At 32.3% G+C, this 20278-nt stretch overlaps 8 protein-coding genes across 10 annotated transcripts; 5 read left to right on the forward strand and 3 right to left on the reverse strand.

The window, feature by feature from the left end:
• The first annotated feature begins 120 nt into the window (after positions 1 to 120).
• LOC130671412 (glutamate--cysteine ligase-like) lies at positions 121 to 3182 on the forward strand. Of its 2 annotated transcripts, none has more exons than XM_057475293.1 (6): positions 121 to 270; positions 923 to 1032; positions 1100 to 1285; positions 1368 to 1540; positions 1613 to 1830; positions 1894 to 3182. In XM_057475293.1, the coding sequence occupies exons 1-6, from the start codon at positions 121 to 123 to the stop codon at positions 2914 to 2916; spliced, it is 1860 nt and encodes a 619-aa protein (XP_057331276.1). In that variant the 3' UTR covers positions 2917 to 3182. The 2 variants fall into 2 exon arrangements, with proteins under 2 accessions (XP_057331276.1, XP_057331277.1); XM_057475294.1 differs by having other exon boundaries at positions 252 to 270; positions 1105 to 1285; positions 1894 to 3178.
• Positions 3183 to 3352: 170 nt separating this feature from the next.
• Positions 3353 to 5839, forward strand: LOC130671409 (glutamate--cysteine ligase-like). Of its 2 annotated transcripts, none has more exons than XM_057475289.1 (6): positions 3353 to 3635; positions 3839 to 3948; positions 3992 to 4201; positions 4284 to 4456; positions 4529 to 4746; positions 4809 to 5839. In XM_057475289.1, the coding sequence occupies exons 1-6, from the start codon at positions 3486 to 3488 to the stop codon at positions 5829 to 5831; spliced, it is 1884 nt and encodes a 627-aa protein (XP_057331272.1). In that variant the 5' UTR covers positions 3353 to 3485; the 3' UTR covers positions 5832 to 5839. The 2 variants fall into 2 exon arrangements, with proteins under 2 accessions (XP_057331272.1, XP_057331273.1); XM_057475290.1 differs by having other exon boundaries at positions 4013 to 4201.
• An 854-nt stretch (positions 5840 to 6693) lies between these two features.
• LOC130671410 (glutamate--cysteine ligase-like) lies at positions 6694 to 9751 on the forward strand. Its single transcript, XM_057475291.1, has 6 exons — positions 6694 to 6999; positions 7477 to 7586; positions 7661 to 7846; positions 7924 to 8096; positions 8180 to 8397; positions 8460 to 9751. The coding sequence occupies exons 1-6, from the start codon at positions 6850 to 6852 to the stop codon at positions 9480 to 9482; spliced, it is 1860 nt and encodes a 619-aa protein (XP_057331274.1). The 5' UTR covers positions 6694 to 6849; the 3' UTR covers positions 9483 to 9751.
• Positions 9501 to 10598, reverse strand: LOC130671425 (protein Mpv17-like). Its single transcript, XM_057475308.1, has 4 exons — positions 10272 to 10598; positions 10087 to 10202; positions 9799 to 10020; positions 9501 to 9719 (listed from the first exon to the last, which is right to left on the reverse strand). Exons 1-4 carry the CDS (start codon positions 10342 to 10344, stop codon positions 9573 to 9575), a joined length of 558 nt encoding a protein of 185 aa, XP_057331291.1. The 5' UTR covers positions 10345 to 10598; the 3' UTR covers positions 9501 to 9572.
• An 891-nt stretch (positions 10599 to 11489) lies between these two features.
• LOC130671426 (protein Mpv17-like) lies at positions 11490 to 12818 on the reverse strand. The gene is made up of 4 exons (XM_057475310.1): positions 12630 to 12818; positions 12130 to 12245; positions 11834 to 12055; positions 11490 to 11760 (listed from the first exon to the last, which is right to left on the reverse strand). The coding sequence occupies exons 1-4, from the start codon at positions 12700 to 12702 to the stop codon at positions 11623 to 11625; spliced, it is 549 nt and encodes a 182-aa protein (XP_057331293.1). The 5' UTR covers positions 12703 to 12818; the 3' UTR covers positions 11490 to 11622.
• A 233-nt stretch (positions 12819 to 13051) lies between these two features.
• LOC130671424 (cilia- and flagella-associated protein 20) lies at positions 13052 to 14982 on the forward strand. Its single transcript, XM_057475307.1, has 3 exons — positions 13052 to 13248; positions 13320 to 13620; positions 13877 to 14982. Exons 2-3 carry the CDS (start codon positions 13345 to 13347, stop codon positions 14180 to 14182), a joined length of 582 nt encoding a protein of 193 aa, XP_057331290.1. The 5' UTR covers positions 13052 to 13248; positions 13320 to 13344; the 3' UTR covers positions 14183 to 14982.
• On the reverse strand, positions 14195 to 15009 carry LOC130671430 (cilia- and flagella-associated protein 20-like). Its single transcript, XM_057475314.1, has 2 exons — positions 14710 to 15009; positions 14195 to 14621 (listed from the first exon to the last, which is right to left on the reverse strand). Exons 1-2 carry the CDS (start codon positions 15007 to 15009, stop codon positions 14214 to 14216), a joined length of 708 nt encoding a protein of 235 aa, XP_057331297.1. The 3' UTR covers positions 14195 to 14213.
• Positions 15010 to 15415: 406 nt separating this feature from the next.
• Positions 15416 to 19580, forward strand: LOC130671417 (zinc finger and BTB domain-containing protein 49-like). Its single transcript, XM_057475299.1, has 5 exons — positions 15416 to 16523; positions 17514 to 17723; positions 17792 to 17967; positions 18035 to 18445; positions 18528 to 19580. Exons 1-5 carry the CDS (start codon positions 16365 to 16367, stop codon positions 18871 to 18873), a joined length of 1302 nt encoding a protein of 433 aa, XP_057331282.1. The 5' UTR covers positions 15416 to 16364; the 3' UTR covers positions 18874 to 19580.
• The last annotated feature ends 698 nt before the right edge of the window (positions 19581 to 20278 follow it).

The raw sequence follows: 20278 nt of genomic DNA on the forward strand, positions 1-20278 counted from the left end.
TCTCAAAAATGTCCAGTCAGGTGTTAAAAATTATAAATAAATAACAGGAATACCGATCGACATACTATCAGTTAATGGGAAACGTCTTACTGCACTAATCTTTTATCACCTACTTAGAACATGCCTCAAGTTGCTGCAGAAGCATCACTATCATGGGAAGAAACGAAAGAAGTTTCAGAATATATAAAACATCACGGCATTCTCCAGTTTATTAATTTGTACAAAAAATACAAGGACAGAAGAGATGATGAGTTTAAATGGGGAGATGAGGTATTTATAATCCATTTATTCTTAAAATATTCAAATATGTCAGACCATTTTACCATCTGGTAAATGAGGGATTTCTTCGCATGTAATATATTTTATTTTAATTGTTTTTCTAGTATATAGCCGTAGTAACGGCCTTTTACACTTTTTGCCTTTATATCGCAACTGCTTTACTTCTCTTTCTGCCTTCATTGTGCGGCTGTGGCCCGACTTGTGCTTATACTGTACTGCATCATTACGGTGATGCCCTACAACCTCCCTTGTGCAATGGAGGTGTAGTGGCGTAGGGAAACCACAGAGAAAACCTAGCCAGTACAGTTTCGGTTTGGGTGAAGCTCCAGTGATCGATAAAATTCCCATTTTACCGATCACTGGATCTTCATCCTGCGCCTAACGGTCAGAGACCTTCGTTCGAGCCCAACGCGTGGCTAAGCGGTCACCCAGCCAAGTAGTGGCCATGCTCAATGCTACTTAACTTCGGTGATCGCCCGAGCCACGCGCGTGCCGAACGGCTGCCTCAGCCGCTTTTCGCATGTAATATATTTTTGCTATAATGTAAAAAATAATAATAATAATAATAATAATAATAATTACTATTATGTCATCCATTAACAATTATACATAAGTAAACAAGAAAATTATTTATGTGTAAAAGATAGAGTACATGATTGTCAAGTTCGATGATGAGGAAAAAACAGCGAAGACGTTATTTGACTCGCATAATTTGATGCCGAAGCTCAATAGAAAAGAACTCGTCGACCCAGAGTAAGTATTTCACTTAAGACAGATTTTAATGAATAAAATACAATTATTTATTTGACTTTAACTGGAGGACAGCGAATTGTCTATGGAGTTATGAGTACAGTTCGTATCAGATCGAATCAAAGCCTGGAAAACCTTACGGCGGATCATTGGCGGAGTTCAATAAAGTTGAGTCGAATATGCTGAGCCGAAGAATTGAAGCGAGGGAGTTGTTGAAGCCCGACGAAAGACTTTTGACGATTACTTCGTTTCCAAGGTAAAAAGAATGAAGAGACGTGTGGTGATGGATCAGTTGAAGAAATTGAAGAGATTTATTGATGGTTGTGGTTTCATTGCAGATTGGGGTGTAGTAACTTTTGTTACCCGGCTGCAAAACCGACACCGGAGGAAGGAATTAATGCTAGTTTATTTCTTCCCGATGAAGCTATATGTCAAGGGCTTGACAGGATGCGAGCCATACCAATAAGTGTCAAATTGCGTCGAAATGAAGGATTGTCGATTAATATCCCAAGTATGTTTGGATAATAAGTACCAAAATGGTAATATAAGTGATAGGATTATTTATTACCAGGGTTTTTAATAGTTTACAGAGACAAAAACGTCGCAAAACCATTAAAAGAAGACTTGGTGGCTTTAGGAAGTGATCAAAAATGTCAAAGAGAAGCTAAAGATAATCATATTTATATGGATGCAGTGGGTTTTGGATTGGGCTGTTGTTGTGTACAAACGACGTTGCTTGGTCGTGATATAACACAAGCACGAGAATTGTATGATCAACTTACTCCATTTACTGCGGTTATGGTAAATAATCCATCTAAGGCATTTTGAAAAAATAGACGAGGAATTTATTTATTTATGTAATAGGTCGCTTTGACGGCAGCAGCTCCTGCGTTCCGTGGCTATCTTGCGGATGTTGATAGTAGATGGATTGCTACTACAGACTCGGTAGATGACAGAACAAGAGGAGAAAGAGGTCTTGAGCCTCTGAAAGACGGCGAGAGGTTAACGCGGAATGGGAGAAACGGATCAGTTGAGTGGTATCTCAGCGACGAGGGTCAGAGATACAACGATCTCCCGCTGGAGTATGATGATGGATTGTTGAAAGTACTGATGGATAATGGAGTTGACAAAGCTCTCGCGCAGCATGTTGCCCATCTTTTTACAAAAGACCCTATAACAATCTTGTCGACCCAGATATATGTAGACGACGAAAAATGCTCAGATTGTTTTGATAGTATTCAAGGAACAACCTGGAGATCGATAAGATTCAAACCGCCACCGGCTAATTCGGACATCGGCTGGCGAGTTGAGTTCCGTCCGATGGATATTCAAATTACAGACTTTGAGAATGCCGCGGCAGTCTGTTTTATCATTTTACTGGCAAAGGTTATCGTCCACTTCAATTTGAATACTTTGATACCACTGAGTAAAGTTGAAGAAAATATGATGAGAGCGCAGAAACGTGACGCCGTAAATAAGGAAAAATTGTGGTTCCGCAAGGACACCACGTCCCATGCCACAGACCAACCGATCGACCAAGAGTACGGGGAATTCTCACTAAATGAAATAATAAATGGAAAGCAAGGCCACTTTATCGGTATCATACCCCTGATAAATTCTTACATTGACAGCTGTAATGTTGACACTGAAACTCGCAATACAATCCAACGATTTTTGGATCTCTTTGGTGGACGTGCCTCCGGTAAACTTTTAACCGACGCTGCTTGGATGCGAAAACAAATAATCAATCACCCGGACTACAAAGAAGACGCAGTAGTTTCCGAGCGTATCAATTACGATCTGCTGAAGTCAATCGACCTAATCGCCCATGGTCATCAACCATGTCCAGATTTATTTGGCTCTCATTTACTCCCGAAAATACCTTAAATAAATATACTGTCAATATTTAAATATCAACAACTAGTTACACATAATCACGTAAGAAATTGACATAAAACAAATTCTGTAAAAAAAGTACCCCATTGTATTTTTTGTAAATAATCAATTGCATAAATTGATTACTGATTCCAATAAAGACTAAAAGAAAAATTCTGCGATCAATTATATGTTTACACAAATGCGTTAAACAGTTATAACACGTCCTAATTCTCTATGTAATGCAAATATTTTACTTTTTTATTAATGTCTAAATGTTAAAAAAGGTGTACGAATAATTTTTGTTGAAATAATAAATATCAAGGTATCCTTTATTCATATCGATCATAATCTTATAACTGGGTGTTAATAATTAAATAATTTGGTATAAGAAAAAATAATATTATCATAAGCATATTTATTCTGGATGATTAATTAAGTAGCATGCGCAAAATTTATTATCTCAAAAATGTCCAGTCAGGTGTTAAAAATTATAAATAAATAACAGGAATACCGATCGACATACCATCAGTTAATGGAAAACGTCTTACTGCACTGATCTTTCATCACATAATTAGAGTATGCCTCAAGTGGCCGCAGGAGCATCACTTACATGGGAAGAAACGAAAGAAGTTTCAGAATATATAAAACATCACGGCATACTCCAGTTTATTAATTTGTATAAAAAAAATAAGGATACAAGAGATGATGAGTTTAAATGGGGAGATGAGGTATTTATTATTCATTTATTTTAAAAATTTTCAAATATGTCAGACCATTTTACCATCTGGTAAATGAGGGATTTCTTCGCATGTAATATATTTTTGCTATAATGTAAAAAATAATAATAATAATAATAATAATAATAATTACTATTATGTCATCCATTAACAATTTTACATAAGTAAGCAAGATAATTATTTATGTGTGAAAGATAGAGTACATGATTGTCAAGTTCGACGATGAGGAAAAAACAGCGAAAACATTATTTGACTCGCATAATTTGATGCCGAAGCTCAATAGAAAAGAACTCGTCGACTTAGAGTAAGTATTTCACTTAAGACGGATTGTCATTAACAAAATACAGTTATTTATTTGACTTTAATAGGAGGACAGCTAATCGTCTATGGAGTTATGAGTACAGTTCATATCAGATCGAATCAAAGCCTGGAAAACCTTACGGCGCACCATTGGCGGAGTTTAATAAAGTTGAGACGAATATGCTGAGACGAAGAGTTGAAGCGAGGGAATTTTTGAAGCCTGATGAAAGTCTATTGACGGTTACTTCGTTTCCAAGGTGAAAAGAATGAAAAGACGTGTGATGATGGATCAGTTGAAGAAATTGAAGAGATTTATTGATGGCTGTGGTTTCATTGCAGATTGGGGTGTAGTAACTTTTGTTACCCGGCTGCAAAACCGACACCGGAGGAAGGAATTAATGCTAGTTTATTTCTTCCCGATGAAGCTATATGTCAAGGGCTTGACAGGATGCGAGCCATATCGATAAGTGTCAAATTGCGTCGAAATCAAGGATTGTCGATCAATATACCAAGTATGTTTGGATAATAAGTATCAAAATTGTAATATAAGTTATAGGATTATCTATTAACAGAATTTCTGATAGTTTACAGAGACAAAAATGTCGCAGTACCATTCAGAGAAGACTTGGTGGCTTTAGGAAGTGATGGAAAAGGTCAAAGAGAAGCCAAAGATGATCATGTTTATATGGATGCAGCGGGTTTTGGATTAGGCTGTTGTTGTTTGCAAACGACGTTGCTTGGTCGTGATATAATACAAGCACGAGAATTATATGATCAACTAACAGCATTCTGTCCGGTTATGGTAAATATCAAGATGTGATGCTTTCATACAGCAAACAAGTAATTTATTTATTTATGTGATAGGTCGCTTTGACTGCAGCAGCTCCTGTGTTTCGAGGCTATCTTACGGATGTTGATAGTAGATGGATTGTTACCAGGGACTCAGGAGATGACAGAACACCAGGAGAACGCGGAGTTGAACCTTTGAAGGAAGATGAAACACTCATGAGAAGTGGTAGATATGGAGCTGTGGAGTGGTATCTTAGCAAAGAAGGTCAGAGGTACAATGACCTTCCGCTGGAGTATGATAAAAAGTGGCTGAATTCACTGATGGATAATGGAGTTGACAAAATTCTTGCTCAACATATTGCTCACCTGTTTGCGAGAGACTGCATATCCATTCTGAGTACTCAGGTTTATATAGACGACGAAAAACGATCAGATTGTTTCGAGAGTATTCAAGGGACAACCTGGAGATCGATGAGATTTAAACCGCCACCGGCTGATTCGGATATCGGCTGGCGAGTTGAGTTCCGTCCGATGGATATTCAAATTACAGACTTTGAGAATGCCGCGGCAGTCTGTTTTATCATTTTACTGGCAAAGATTATCGTCCACTTCAATTTGAATACTTTGATACCACTGAGTAAAGTTGAAGAAAATATGATGAGAGCGCAGAAACGTGACGCCGTAAATAAGGAAAAATTGTGGTTCCGCAAAGACATCATGTCCCATGCAACAGACCAACCGATTGATCAAGAGTACGGGGAATTCTCACTAAATGAAATAATAAATGGAAAGCAAGGCCACTTTATCGGCATCATACCCCTGATAAATTCTTACATTGACAGCTGTAATGTTGACACTGAAACTCGCAGTACAATCCAACAATTTTTGAATCTCTTTGGCGGACGTGCCTCCGGTAAACTTTTAACCGACGCCGCTTGGATGCGGAAACAAATAATCAATCACCCGGACTACAAAGAAGACGCAGTAGTTTCCGAGCGTATCAATTATGATCTGCTGAAGTCAATCGACCTAATTGCTCGTGGTCATCAACCATGTCCAGATTTATTTGGCTCTCACTTACTCCCAAAAATACCCTAAATAACTATCTCTCAAAAAAAAAAAATCATATATATTCGTTCAAGATATTGATATTTGTATCTTGTCGAAACGGAAATGTTACGCGATGTTTAATCGTTTTAAAAAAGGGCACAGAGATAACCTATCCATACCCGACACTTATCTTCTCAAGCCGATATCATTAATTCTTTTATTATTTTTCAGTCTTATTGCTGTTTCTCAGAATTTATCAATCAACTCTTCATACTTTTCCTCACCACTTGACATATGTAATTCTCGATCAAATAAAAATGATCCCTGCCACAATAAAATAAAATTTCGACTATTCATTTAATCCTCAACTTTAAAATCTTATAGGCTCCCATATTACATCCGTCTAAGAAAATTTACATTATTAATAAATAGTGAAAAAATAAAATCCCTTATTTTTCAATCATCTACCAATCAACTACCAACAGTCCGTAAATCATCAAAGACGTGATGATGCGATATCACGTTAATAATTATTCATTAACGTGATGTCGCATTTGTGGCTTAGCCCAATCGCGAGTAGCGCGACCCAGCATTCGAATGGATCCGAATTTCAGCCCAGCAACTGCCATATGATAATTCACATCAGTAAAATTTCTTCATAATTTAACTCGATATTCTGTTGGCAAAATAACATGCAAATTACCCTAGCAGGGTTTTTTAAAACTCTATTAATTAAATTTATTTTATTATCAAAAATTATGTAATAATTGTCTCGCATAATAAAATTAAATAAATATTTTTACCACCACCACCTGACAGCCACTTATTGCAGATCCAATAAAAAAACGTCAGCACGGTCAGTTTTAGTTTATTATCTGAAGCTGCTTGATAGTCATCTATCACAACAGACCACTGTCAGTGTATCAGCGGACACTGCAAGTTAATCAGTCAATTTAAATAATATGTGCACATATTATTTAAATTCCCACATATTCAGTGTATAAATTGTTTCGGCGAGAGTGTGCGTCTGCTATTTATATTTAAAGCCAAATAAAAACTAGAAAGTATGGGCCAACTTACTGAAGGTAAAGTCCTCACATGGGAGGAGATAAAAACTATTTCGGAGCATGTACGCAAGCACGGTGTTATTCAGTTCGTTAATTTGTACAAGAAGTGCAAGGACAGGCGAGATGACGATTTCAAATGGGGCGACGAGGTACGAATTAGTTAATTTATTTAATTGTCATACGAGCACGCACTATGCAGATGCGAGTCATAAATTATTTTCGCTTAAGAAGGGTCTGAATTTTTTTCTCTATCACACTCAAGTCAACGGACGGTACTGTCCTTGTTGCACTTGCGCAGTAAATGGAAACTTTCGCTACGTTTTTCTCTTCAATAAATCAACATTTTAAAAAAATTAAAACGAAGATTGCCAGATTATGGAGCAATGCATCGAGCTTCGTTCTTAATTTTGTGTTTAGAGGTTTCGTTTGAGAGAAAAACGGAGAAAAATTACTGTAGACCCTCCTTAAGCATGGAAATTTATGGTAGAAATACATTTAATCCACAGGTGTAGGGAATAATATTTCCGATACCGGATCGTGATATTGCAAAACGTCTTTGGTTTTATAATTAATCAACTTGACTGTTGTTTTAAATTTAAATAAAATTAGTTATTGTTGTGCGCTAGATTGAGTACACGATTGTCAAGTTCAACGATGAGGAAAAAACGGCCAAGACTTTGTTGATTTCCCACAAATTATTGCCAAAGCTGATGCAGAAGGAGCTTGAAGATCCTGCGTAAATATTTAACGTGATATTGGTGTCATTTATTGTCAATTGAATAAATTTATTGAGTTTATTTTATTTTGCAGGTCAGTAGAATGTCTGTGGAGGCCAGAGATGAATTCTTATCAGATTGAATCGACGCCGGGAAAACCTTACGGCGGATCATTGGAGGAATTTAATAAAGTGGAGCCGAATATGCGGAGCCGGAGAATTGAAGCGAAGGAAGTTTTGAATCCTGGTGAAAGTCTTGTAACAATCACTGCGTTTCCAAGGTAAGCGAAATTATTAAAATGTGTGGTAATAAGTAAGTTTTGAGTTCTGGAATTTATTTAAAATTTTTATTTTGTAGACTGGGCTGTCCTAATTTTAGTGAACCTGCTGCTAAACCGACTCCTCACAGTGGAGCGACTAGAAGTTTATTTCTTCCGGATGAAAGCCTTTTTCAAGGTCACAAAAGATGGCATGCGATATCATATCATATACAACTACGTCGCGGGGGAAAACAGGAAATTAACGTACCCAGTAAGTCGAGCTAATAATTTTTTTGTTCATCGGTAACTCAAGTTCTTTTATGATGGACTGTAAAAAAAAAATTTAATTGTTAGTTTACAGAGATAAAAATGTACCGAAACCATTCAGAGAAGATTTAGCGGCTTTAGGCGACAATGGAGAAGGTCAGAGTCTAGCGAAAGACGATCATGTGTACATGGACACTACTGGGCTTGGCATGGGCTGTTGTTGTTTGCAAGCGACGTTACTAGGCCGTGATATCACACAAGCACGGGTGTTGTATGATCAACTTACTCCATTTACTGCGGTTATGGTAAATATCCATCTAAAACATTTTGAAAAAATAGACGAGGAATTTATTTATTTATGTGATAGGTCGCTTTGACGGCAGCGGCACCTGCGTTCCGTGGCTATCTTGCGGATGTTGATAGTAGATGGATTGCTACTAGAGACTCGGTAGATGACAGAACAAGAGGAGAAAGAGGTCTTGAGCCTCTGAAAGACGGCGAGAGGTTAACGAGAACTGGGAGGAACGGATCAGTTGAGTGGTATCTCAGCGACGAGGGTCAGAGATACAACGATCTCCCGCTGGAGTATGATGATGGATTGTTGAAAGTACTGATGGATAATGGAGTTGACAAAGCTCTCGCGCAACATGTTGCTCATCTTTTTACAAAAGATCCCATAACAATCTTGTCGACCCAGATATATGTAGACGATGAAACACAAACAGATTGTTTTGAAAATATTCAAGGGTCAATATGGAGATCGATGAGATTCAAACCGCCACCGGCTAATTCGGATATCGGCTGGCGAGTTGAGTTCCGTCCGATGGATATTCAAATTACAGACTTTGAGAATGCCGCGGCAGTCTGTTTTATCATTTTACTGGCAAAGATTATCGTCCACTTCAATTTGAATACTTTAATACCACTGAGTAAAGTTGAAGAAAATACGATGAGAGCACAGAAACGTGACGCCGTAAATAAGGAAAAATTGTGGTTCCGCAAAGACATCATGTCCCATGCGACAGACCAACCGATTGATCAAGAGTACGGGGAATTCTCACTAAATGAAATAATAAATGGAAAGCAAGGCCACTTTATCGGTATCATACCCCTGATAAATTCTTACATTGACAGCTGTAATGTTGACACCGAAACTCGCAGTACAATCCAACGATTTTTGAATCTCTTTAGCGGACGTGCCTCCGGTAAACTTTTAACCGACGCCGCTTGGATGCGAAAACAAATAATCAATCACCCGGACTACAAACAAGACGCAGTAGTTTCCGAGCGTATCAATTACGATCTGCTGAAGTCAATCGACCTAATCGCTCATGGTCATCAACCATGTCCAGATTTATTTGGCTCTCACTTACTCCCGAAAATACCCTAAATAACCATCTCTCAGAAATTTCTCATTACTTATAAAATCATTTTATAAAAGTAATACTCATTATATACAATTAATTTTACACCTTACTAGCTACACTGTCGCCTTTGGTTTCAACGCATCTCTATTGGTTCTAAAGGATACGTAAGTATTCCAGAAGACAGCGACTGATTGAACAAACAATACTTGATACTGCAGTGGAACAAACGTGAAGTTCACCAGCTGTACCATCGGCCATAACTAAAAAAAATCATCAATTCAGTGCAACTCAATCAATAAAAATAGTTATCGTTTTCTATATTTTTAATTGTTTCATTACCTTATAATTATTAATAAGAATATCTTTGTACTCATTAGACAATTTGGTTTTAATTCCTCCAATATCTTTTCCCTGCATAAGTCCTATAGAAGTAAGCAAAACGACAATAAATGCCGGCGCAAATAATACTTGATCACAAGCGACTTTTTTTAACGCGACAACTTTTCCCTTTGATCCGATATATTTATCGAGAACTCCATACCAAGTTCTTGTTGCTGGACCCTAGATCAATGAATTTAATTAAATAGCTTTAAATTTCTAATTATCAAAGAGTCATCATCAACTTACACCGATAAAAAAACCAATTGCATAAAATTTCGCAGTTCGCACAAAATCTAACTCATTGAAGTTGCGTTTTTCAACTAAATTTTGTGCTAATTGATCACCAGCAGCCATCAATGCTCCTAAAAAAATTTAATTTACATAATTAACCAATAAATAAAATCTCTTATGTTAATTAATTTAAGACTTACCAGCCTGGATAGCTTGTAATCCCAGTGGATATTTATTCAAAAATTGTTTGTATAATTTAAAAAACCCACTCATTTTCTTTTATTTTTATTTATCACTCAACTTGAAGGTTAACTTGGTTAGCAGATACTGTGCTATCAAGTGTTTGTTAATTAATTTTAGGAGGACGCAAACAATAATTAATGTATTTATTTATCAAAAACGATTGATAAGTTTAAATAATGTCTCATATTGTTTTTATAATTAAATTTAAATTATTTATTACACTTGTAATAAACCGGCACAATCGTGACATTTCTCTCGGTTATTTATTGTCTAGACATTTTTTTTCTTTCAGATTTAAACGACACGTGACGCGTGGCGCGCGTTTTAAAAATTCCCGCTAGCGCCAAATTAACAAAATGGCTGCCAGTGGTGGCGTAAAAACTTTTTTTAAGTAAAAAAATTATAAAGGGAAAGTAATTAATTTATTAATTATTATTATTACTTGCGCGGTAAATTTAAATATTTGAAAAATAAATTATTAACAATTGGAGCCAAATAAAATCTTCTGCGTTAAAATAAAATGGCGGCAAAATATGATAGAAAAATATTTAAAAAATTAAAAAAAAAACACTTGAGTGTTTGAACAAACCTTGGTGGGGAAATAATGTGCAGAAGGGTGTCCTAATACACTTGGAGATTTGAATTAAATTGCTCCAAGTGTATTGCAGCTAAAAAACGTCACTTAACTGCTATTTCCCACCAGACGATGCCAGATGATTTTGCTCAGGAATTTGGAAGTCATCATCAACACTTTACACTAGCACTGAACACTCAACACTTAACAACACCACAGACACTTTGCACAATTTAAATTTTACAAACACTGCACATTTTATTAAAAACAAAAACTATGAGCAATTACTTTTATGGATAATTATACGACGCCACTGCAATACTGTTACAATTCAAACGTAGAGAAGAATCTGGACTACTACTGCCGTTGTCGATGATACTGACTGCTGCTATTGGACCGTCAGTTGATACGAAGCTAATCAATCGACTTTGCGATTCTTTCTCCCTCCCCCACTTTAGCAAATAAACGTTGAATACAGTGACGCGCAGTGGCGCCAACTTGGCGCGAAATTTCAAAATTGAAACCACACTAAAACATTAAACTTCAGGACAATTATATAAACAAAATGTCAAATAACTTTTAAAATTTTCTAAATTTATTTTTTTTAATACTGACTATTTAAGACATTGTTACGAAAATTAAAAATAAACAATACCACAAATATTTACAATTAAACAGTAATTTTTTTTACAAGCAATTAAAAATAATAATTATTAAAATTAAAATTAAATATATCACTGATTTTTAACTGAATCTCTGTTGGTTCTAAATGAAATATAAGTATTCCAAAATATAGCAACGATCTGATTGACGAGTACCTGATAGTTCAATGGCACGAGACCGAAGTTAATTAATTGAACCAGGGGCCAAATCTGAAAAATAAATTTTCAATTAAACTTGAATTTTATTTCAGTAACTAGATACTAATTACTAATTATTAATTACCTTGTAATTATTTATAAGAATATCTTTGTACTCATTAGACAATTTTTTCTGAACCCCCTCGGCGTTATTGCCCTGCATGAAACCGATGGTTGCCAACAAAACGGCGATGAACGGGGGCGCAAATAAAAATTGATCACAAGCGACTTTTTTTAAAGCGACGACACTTCCTTTAGATCCAAAGTATTTATCAAGAATTCCATACCAGCCTCTTACAGATGGCCCCTTAATTGATTAATTAATTAATTGTCTACTATAAAAATTCAAATTATTTGAAAATTTGAATTAATCGAACTTACGGCAATAAAAAGACCAATTGAATAAAATTGCGCAGTACGTAAAAAATCAAGTTCATTAAATTTACGTTTCTCGACTAAATTTTGTGCTATTTGATCACCAACACCCATTAATGTACCTTCAATAATTATTTTCACTAATTATTAATGAGTTTCAATGTAGCTGACAATTGGAAACTTTAAATTTTCCAATAACTAGCGTTGGGGGTGGGGGAAAAACGGTTTTAAAAAAATATTATTGAGTTTTCGGGGACTCAAACAAATTTTTTTTATAAAATTTTAGGGATCATTTCGCCCCCACCTCGCTCAATAAAATGTAAAGAGAACAAAGTAAAAACTGCAGATGCAAATAATCGAAAAATTAGTACGCGCATTTTTTAAAATTTAATTCTTCGAATTAATTAATTTATTTATTCAAAATTTATAAATTGTCTCATATCCGCTGCATTTACTCTCATAATTATTAAACAAAAATAGTAAACAATAATAACAATTAAAATTACCAGCTTGCAACGCCTGCATACCCATCGGGTATTTAACTAACAAATTTTGGTAAATTTTAAAAAATCTACTCATATTTCACTTATAATTTTTATCAAAAAACTTATATAAATATAAAATAAGATATTTAATGACTTAAGGTTAAAATAATTGCATAATTTGTGTTCTTAAATCCTCACTTTGTCAGTAAAACAATTTTTAAAAAATAAATTAACTATTAAAATTAATTATCACTCGTAATATTAATTTATAAATTGACATTTAAATTTAAATTCAAAAAATGTATCTATCAAATTTTTAAATAATTAACAAATAAATATTTAATTACATTGTTGATTGCACGTGACGTCTATTTATAATTTTGACATTTCCCACGTTTTTTTTTTCGACTATCGATATCCGACATATCGATAAATTTATTGTATTCAAAAATAAGTTTGTTTATAACCTAGACTAGTTGTTGCCATGGTCATGGACGGATTTTTTATAACAAAACATTCGTAATCGATCAAACAAGTATACAAATATCACAATAATCAGTGATAATTTATATCTAATTAACAATTAAAGTAATTAATTTAGAATTAATTGTTACATATATTTTTTAGAGATTTACAAAAAGTAAGTTTTCGATTCTAGCCTATAAATTTATTTGTTTCCATAATATTTATAAAATTAATTTTTTTTCACAGGTTAAAAATAAATATCTAGGATAAAATGTTCAAAAATACATTTCAAAGTGGGTTCTTATCAATTTTATATTCGATTGGAAGTAAACCTCTACAAATATGGGACAAAAAAGTACGTAATGGCCACATAAAACGTATTACCGACAACGATATTCAGAGTTTAGTACTTGAAATTCTTGGTAGTAACGTAAGTACTACGTACATAACATGTCCAGCTGACCCAAGAAAAACTCTGGGAATAAAACTGCCGTTTTTAGTCATGATCATTAAGAATTTAAAAAAATATTTCACATTCGAAGTTCAAGTAAGCGCTCATTCAAAAAATATCAATCCTAAAGTTCGCTGACGTCTAATAATTTTTTATTTTTTTAAAAACGATAAATTATAAAAGAACATTTTAAAAAATTACACCTACAGTTTGTAGTTTTTTTTTACAGTTGATTTGTTTGAAAAAAAATCCGAAAATTGTTAATTGTCTGCTAACTTCAGGATCACAAAAATATAAACTCTTATTGTATTAATAATTTAAGTACTTTGTTAATTTATTAAACACATTACAGGTAATTGATGACAAAAATGTTCGCAGAAGATTTCGTGCGAGCAATTATCAGTCGACGACTCGCGTGAAACCTTTTATTTGCACGATGCCAATGAGACTTGACGATGGATGGAATCAAATCCAATTCAATCTTGCAGACTTTACCCGCCGTGCTTACGGGACAAATTATGTTGAAACATTACGTGTACAAATCCACGCTAATTGTCGTATACGTCGTGTTTATTTTTCCGACAGACTGTATTCCGAAGACGAATTACCCGCAGAATTTAAATTATTTTTGCCAATACAAAATAAAGCCAAATGTTAATTTACTTAGAAGACTTAACGTAACAAATAAATTATTTTTTACGTTTTTTAAGTTTAATCTTTGGCTTAGAATTGATAATTATTGGTTGCGTTTGAGAAGATTCATCTTTAATTGATTTTTTTTTATTTTTAAATGAATTTAAATCAGTTAGTGCCTGGTAAAGTTCACCGATAGCGTCATCATTGTCCTGATAATGATGATCATGTAAATAAACACGACGAAAACGGAAATTAGGATGCAATACAATGCGTTGAAATGACTTATAATCGGTAGAATAGACGCCTTTGCACAAAGTAATTAAATTTATTTCAACTTTATTCCAATTATCTGCAAGTACCAAAGGAATAAATGCTGTTGTTGCCGTTATCTTTTGTATTTTTTCACGTGCTGTGTTAGCCACGAGGACGAAACGACGTCGGCAATTGCACTCATCGATAATCTAAATAAAAAAATAATGTTTGTTAATATTTTTTCTAATTGTTATTTATTATTGACGGGTAAAAGCGTCGGGTTGAGTGACGTGGGACCTGGAATTCGATTTTCCCTTCGAGCTTAAGATTTTTCAAGACCAGCACGAGAACCGGTAGCTTTATATCTAGTGAAGCTTCGGGATCTGCTGGACAAATCAGCGAAGTCGGTATGTAATCTTTGCTGTTACTACGCTCGCTTTTCCCAATTACTTCGATTACTCGATCGTTTTTTAGTAAATTGTCTTTTACTCGCTTTATTTTCCCGTCTAGTGAAATAAATTTTGACCATTGTACCAAAGGATTTTCAATTACACTACACAATAAAAATTCAAAATTATCATAATTTAATTTTGACATTTTCTTTTTTTTTTTACATTTTTTATTCAAAAATTAAATTTATGGTTAATGAGGACAAAAAAAATGAAAATCATTTTTCTGTCATTAAAATTAATTATCAGTTAATTAATTTTTTTTTGGAAAATAATTTTAATGATTAAATGACCTAATTTTTTTTCAGTCATAAAACATTTTATTAAATACTGATAGTAATTAAAATAAAATAAGAATGAAATACGCATGTGCTGTTAGCAATTAATTGATAATTATTAAGTATTGATTTTTTTTTAATGTGTCTTAAAAGTGGGAAATTTCACTAGTGTTTTTTTATCTGCAATTAATTTATTCATGATTACAAAAATTATTTATGTGACTCCGTCAATTCAAATCGCGTATGAATTTTTAAGAAGCATCGACTGATTGTTTAATTAAAATAAATTATTGAAAATGTATATAAACTTTTTTTTAATTATATGAAAATAAATTTTTTAATTGAAACGAAATTTAAAATTAAAGATCAATAATTAAAAAATGTATAACGATATATAGTTTTTTATTAATATATAATAAAAATGTATAAGCGCGCGACAACGCGAATAAAATTTCTCATGCGCACATATATGTATACATTAAATATAAATGTATGTATGTATGTAATGTATATTGCCGACAGTTATAGATATATAAAATATATAAAGATATATGTATTATACTACTACTATGATTTTAAAAATCGACGAATGCTATTATATATTTTGTATTGAGCACTCGTTTTGGGGGAGACGCCGACGCCCGGCGCCGACGTACTTTTTAAAGCGTCGAGACCGCGTCAGAGTAATCTCACCAATCTCGTGGTCCATAACACGATAATAACAATATATATTTATAAAAATAAGGTCCCGAGAGTCGAGACCTGAATAAATAAAACTAAAAATACTATTTTTTTATTTTTTCACCAAAGAAAATTTTAAATTTTAATTTAGTTTTTTTTATTTTCAAAATTCGTGTTCACGCGCGCTTATCACTGATTACAAAAATTATTAGTTATCATCATAGTTATGATTAGTTATGATAATTAATTTTTCGTGTAATTAAATTAATTTATTTTATTAATAAAAATAATAATAAATATTATTGTCGAGTAAAATTAAATATAAATAAAAATGCGTGAGCGTAAGGTCGACGACACTAGCGGCAAAATATCAACGAGGGAAATTCATTTTTAATTATATCGATGATCTCTCATTATATTTTGTTATTAATTAATTTTTTATTAAATATTTAAACAAAAAAAAATTACATAATTAATAAAGAATTGGAATAAGAATAATAATTAAGTAAATCAATTGATAAATTATTTAAAAAAATTAATTGAGATGAATGTAAACGCATGTTGTGATTTAAATCAAGATGAATTACAGTGTAGAATATGTGCTGAATATATAAGTGATAAAAATGACAGGATAAATATATTTGACGAAGATGCTAAATGTAATCATCTTCAAACAAAGATACGTAAATATCTCTACATATTGGTAAGTTAACTTTTAAATTAATCATTAGTTTAAACCAATCAAATCATCTAATTATTTACTTATTAAATATCTAATGAGTCTAGATGCAGCAGACATCAGACAAATTTGAAATTATAAATAATTGATAAAATAAAATTTAAAAAAAAATGCGTATTTAAAAAACTGAAAAATTGATAAGTGTATTTTTTATAAATATCTTTTTTTTAATTATTCACTCTGTTTTTTTGTAGTTTTAAATTTGTCTGATGTCTGGTACATTTACACATAATATCTAAGAAGTTATTTGTCATGTCAATTTTAAATTAAAAAGTAAACTCAAATTTAAAATGACACTGACAGTAGCAGACATCAGACAATTTTTTAATTTTTATAAACAAATTATTTGTAAATAAAATACAATTTTTTAAAGATTTTCCTACAAATGTTTTATTTCTTTATTTAAAAGTTATAAATTTTTTTGAAGTCTGCTACTTTTAGAGTCGTAATTTAAAAACCATTAATTGTTTAAATAAAATATAACAAATAATTTATTAATGTAATTAAATTAAAGACTATTATTGCGCACGATCCATAAAAGTGTTAAAAATTAGCATTTTATCGATTGCTACGAATATAATAGAACCAGGCAACACGAATGGAGTAGAATAATGTATAGGAAAGAAACAAAGATAAAGAGAGAAAGAATTACATATATATATATTTGCAATTATATATATATATATATAATGAAGCTTATAGACTCCCACCTCTTGGCCTTTATCATTACCTATAAATATAATTGCAGACAAGATATGACGATATATATATTAAACAGATATGAATTAACACGTCAGCGAATTTAAAAGTTATCACTTGACATAAACATCAATATATTTATTTATCATTATTTGTATGACGCTTTTTATAAATATGCGCGTCATTATATTTAATAGATATGGATGATAATAATAAATATTATTATTGATTGATTTAATTACGTTGGATTTGAAGGTATCATCGGAAGATAGATTACCGAAAATTGTATGCACGATGTGCATTAAACGACTGGAAAATATTCATCGCTTTGTTACTCTGTCACATCGTGCACAGGACAAACTTAAAGTACAGTATTATGGGAGAGATAATGGAGATATTAAGCAGATAAATGATAACGATGATGACAAAGGAGACAAAGGATTACTCCGGTCTATTCTTAATAAGGTAATTTTAATTTATCGTTGTATTATTTATTATTATTATCAATACTTATAAATTTTATTTGAAAATAGAATGAAGATACTGAAGGATTATCAGATTTGTCGTCAAGACCAATTGAAGACGGGTCAATATTGACTGAAGAAATGGAGGTCAAAGTTGACCCGATGATTTTTCTTCAGTATGGTCTAGATCGTTCTATCACACCAGAGTCGGATTTTAATTCTGATGATGACAGAAGTTACACCAAGTAATTATTGGAGTTTATTTTCTTTACTCGACGATTTAATTACTAATTTATTTTATTATTTATTTAGAGATAGTCTAAGTACAAATGAAGAGCCAAGTAAATATTCGACTCAAAAGTTGAATGAAGAAGAAGAACAAGAGGAAGAAGAGCAAAATGAGTCATTAAACAAACAATTTAATTGTACGTTGTGTTCACGTGGGTTTGAAAGCCAAATAAATTTACAAAATCATCTGTGGTCTCATTTACCGCGCGCAGAGTCTCACTGCGATGACCCAAAATCCATTTCGTCGGCGCTTAATAATATAAATAACAACAATCCAAACAATGGGATCTTGATGCCCAACACATCTGAGAATTCATCAGGTAGTTTCATCTGTCCAATTTGTAATAAGAAAATATCCACAAAAGGAAATCTAAAAGTACATTTAGAAACCCATCGGCCTAAAGGAAAATACGGCTGCGATATCTGCGGCCGGATGTAATTATTTTTAATTTTAATACTCATACTTTTAAACTTAGATGATAATTATTAATTGGTTAAATTTGGCGGGTCGTTTCAGATTCAAAACCCAGTCAAATCTTTATCGGCATAAAGAGTATCATGGTGGGATACAATTTCCGTGTAGTGTTTGCGGCAGAGTTTACCCGACAAATTCAACTCTGCGTGCTCACAGCATAACTCACTCAGATTTGCGTCCACATGCCTGTCCTCTGTGTGATAAAACATTTAAACGTAATCAGGACCTAAAGTTTCACATTAATCAGCATACTGGAGCACGACCTTATCAGTGCCCGTATTGCCCCAAAGCGTTCGCCAGCTCCGGTAACTGTTTTTCTCACCGGAAGCGAATGCATCCCAAGGAAGTACATCGTGATAGACAACGTGCTGCTGATCTTATGAGATAAGTTTTGTTATTTATTTATAATTTAGTTATCGAATTATATAACAAAATTCATTATTTTATAGATAAATAAATTTTTTAAATGTGAGTCTAAAGACAAATTATATTTTTTAGTAATATTAGAGTACGAGAGATTATTTAGCAGATTAAAATTATTTGTTTTTATTTCAAGTATAAGAGGGACAATAATTATTAATTAAATAAATGATATATATTTTGTTGTATTGTTTATTATTATTAATTAGAATACTTTGTTGTTAATTTATTATTAAATTATTTTAATTTGTTAAATAATCTCTGATAATATCGCGCACTATGAAACCCTTTAATATATAAACGTTTATTATTGTATTATAAATATTAAATAAAATATAGTAGGTCTGTGATAAAATTGGGGTCTTCGTAGATACGCGAATCGCATAAATAAATTGCCAAAGAAAATAGTTTTTAAAAATAATAATAATAATTGAGGTATTATTTGTTGTTAAATTTATTTGTTGACTGCACAATATTTTGAACTGTAATCTAGAAACACGTGAATAAAAATATATATGTTTAGTTTAGTAACAAATGGTATTAAATTATAAATAATTGCCAATGTAAACAATATAAAGACTGTAAAAATTTCAAGTGTCAAATTAGAGTTTCCTGGTTGGTTTTTTTTTATATTTATTTATTTATTTACAACGTTACTACCGATTAGTTTTAAACCGTACAGTAAAATATGTAATTTAATAATAATAAAAACAAATAAAAGTCTGAATAGATTTAGATTATTGATAGTTATATATACATATATATCTATAAATAATAAATATATAGGATTGTATGTGAATAACAAATCCAATAAATTCTGATGATAATTTTTCGGAATATTTAAATATCATTTTAATAATTCAATAAAAATATATCAGAAAATATTTTTCATGTCTCTAATAAAATCCCATTGGTTTTATTGGCTCGTAATTTTTTTTATTAAAAAGCGGAATAAAATTCTTGTACAGCCAAGTAATTTTTATAAAAATTTTATGAGATTTATGACATATGAATCAGAACTTATTGGATTATTTAAACCGGAAATACATCAGAGAATCCCTGATTGAAAACTCAATCGGATTTTTATCAGATTAAATTGGAAAATAATAAATTCATTTTTTGATTATTTCCCGATTGAATCCGATTAGAATTTTCCAGTCGGAGTTTTTTTACCAGGGATTATTCGAGCATCCAATAGAATTGCAAACGCAATTTTGGGATCAATGCATTTAAATGTCATCTTATTTTGGTATTACTGGAATTAATTATCATATATTTTTATTATTTTCTCGTCGATGTAGATAATAAATAATTTATTTCGGCTTATCTGGACAAATATGTATAAATAAATGACATCGAACTGCTTGTATAAA

The sequence above is a fragment of the Microplitis mediator genome, chromosome 7 (genome assembly GCF_029852145.1).
Source record: "Microplitis mediator isolate UGA2020A chromosome 7, iyMicMedi2.1, whole genome shotgun sequence".
NCBI lineage: Eukaryota > Metazoa > Arthropoda > Insecta > Hymenoptera > Braconidae > Microplitis > Microplitis mediator.

Bases quoted from the DNA above. Each gene is read 5' to 3' on its own strand.
- LOC130671417 (XM_057475299.1), top strand. From the start codon at position 16,365: ATGAATGTAAACGCATGTTGTGATTTAAATCAAGATGAATTACAGTGT. The intron at 17,968-18,034 runs GTAATTATTGGA...TTATTTATTTAG, and splicing joins GATGACAGAAGTTACACCAA to AGATAGTCTAAGTACAAATG. The intron at 18,446-18,527 runs GTAATTATTTTT...GGGTCGTTTCAG, and splicing joins TGCGATATCTGCGGCCGGAT to ATTCAAAACCCAGTCAAATC.
- LOC130671426 (XM_057475310.1), bottom strand. From the start codon at position 12,702: ATGAGTAGATTTTTTAAAATTTACCAAAATTTGTTAGTTAAATACCCG. The intron at 12,056-12,129 runs GTAAGTTCGATT...TAATCAATTAAG, and splicing joins CAATTGGTCTTTTTATTGCC to GGGCCATCTGTAAGAGGCTG. The intron at 11,761-11,833 runs GTAATTAATAAT...TTTATTTTTCAG, and splicing joins TTCTTATAAATAATTACAAG to ATTTGGCCCCTGGTTCAATT.
- LOC130671425 (XM_057475308.1), bottom strand. From the start codon at position 10,344: ATGAGTGGGTTTTTTAAATTATACAAACAATTTTTGAATAAATATCCA. The intron at 10,021-10,086 runs GTAAGTTGATGA...TCATTGATCTAG, and splicing joins CAATTGGTTTTTTTATCGGT to GGTCCAGCAACAAGAACTTG. The intron at 9,720-9,798 runs GTAATGAAACAA...GATTTTTTTTAG, and splicing joins TTCTTATTAATAATTATAAG to TTATGGCCGATGGTACAGCT.
- LOC130671410 (XM_057475291.1), top strand. From the start codon at position 6,850: ATGGGCCAACTTACTGAAGGTAAAGTCCTCACATGGGAGGAGATAAAA. The intron at 8,097-8,179 runs GTAAGTCGAGCT...TTTAATTGTTAG, and splicing joins ACAGGAAATTAACGTACCCA to TTTACAGAGATAAAAATGTA. The intron at 8,398-8,459 runs GTAAATATCCAT...TTTATGTGATAG, and splicing joins CTCCATTTACTGCGGTTATG to GTCGCTTTGACGGCAGCGGC.
- LOC130671424 (XM_057475307.1), top strand. From the start codon at position 13,345: ATGTTCAAAAATACATTTCAAAGTGGGTTCTTATCAATTTTATATTCG. The intron at 13,621-13,876 runs GTAAGCGCTCAT...AACACATTACAG, and splicing joins ATTTCACATTCGAAGTTCAA to GTAATTGATGACAAAAATGT.
- LOC130671409 (XM_057475289.1), top strand. From the start codon at position 3,486: ATGCCTCAAGTGGCCGCAGGAGCATCACTTACATGGGAAGAAACGAAA. The intron at 4,202-4,283 runs GTGAAAAGAATG...GTTTCATTGCAG, and splicing joins ACGGTTACTTCGTTTCCAAG to ATTGGGGTGTAGTAACTTTT. The intron at 4,457-4,528 runs GTATGTTTGGAT...AATTTCTGATAG, and splicing joins ATTGTCGATCAATATACCAA to TTTACAGAGACAAAAATGTC.
- LOC130671430 (XM_057475314.1), bottom strand. From the start codon at position 15,009: ATGTCAAAATTAAATTATGATAATTTTGAATTTTTATTGTGTAGTGTA. The intron at 14,622-14,709 runs GTCCCACGTCAC...TTTTTTATTTAG, and splicing joins AAGGGAAAATCGAATTCCAG to ATTATCGATGAGTGCAATTG.
- LOC130671412 (XM_057475293.1), top strand. From the start codon at position 121: ATGCCTCAAGTTGCTGCAGAAGCATCACTATCATGGGAAGAAACGAAA. The intron at 271-922 runs GTATTTATAATC...TATGTGTAAAAG, and splicing joins AGTTTAAATGGGGAGATGAG to ATAGAGTACATGATTGTCAA. The intron at 1,033-1,099 runs GTAAGTATTTCA...CTTTAACTGGAG, and splicing joins AAAGAACTCGTCGACCCAGA to GACAGCGAATTGTCTATGGA.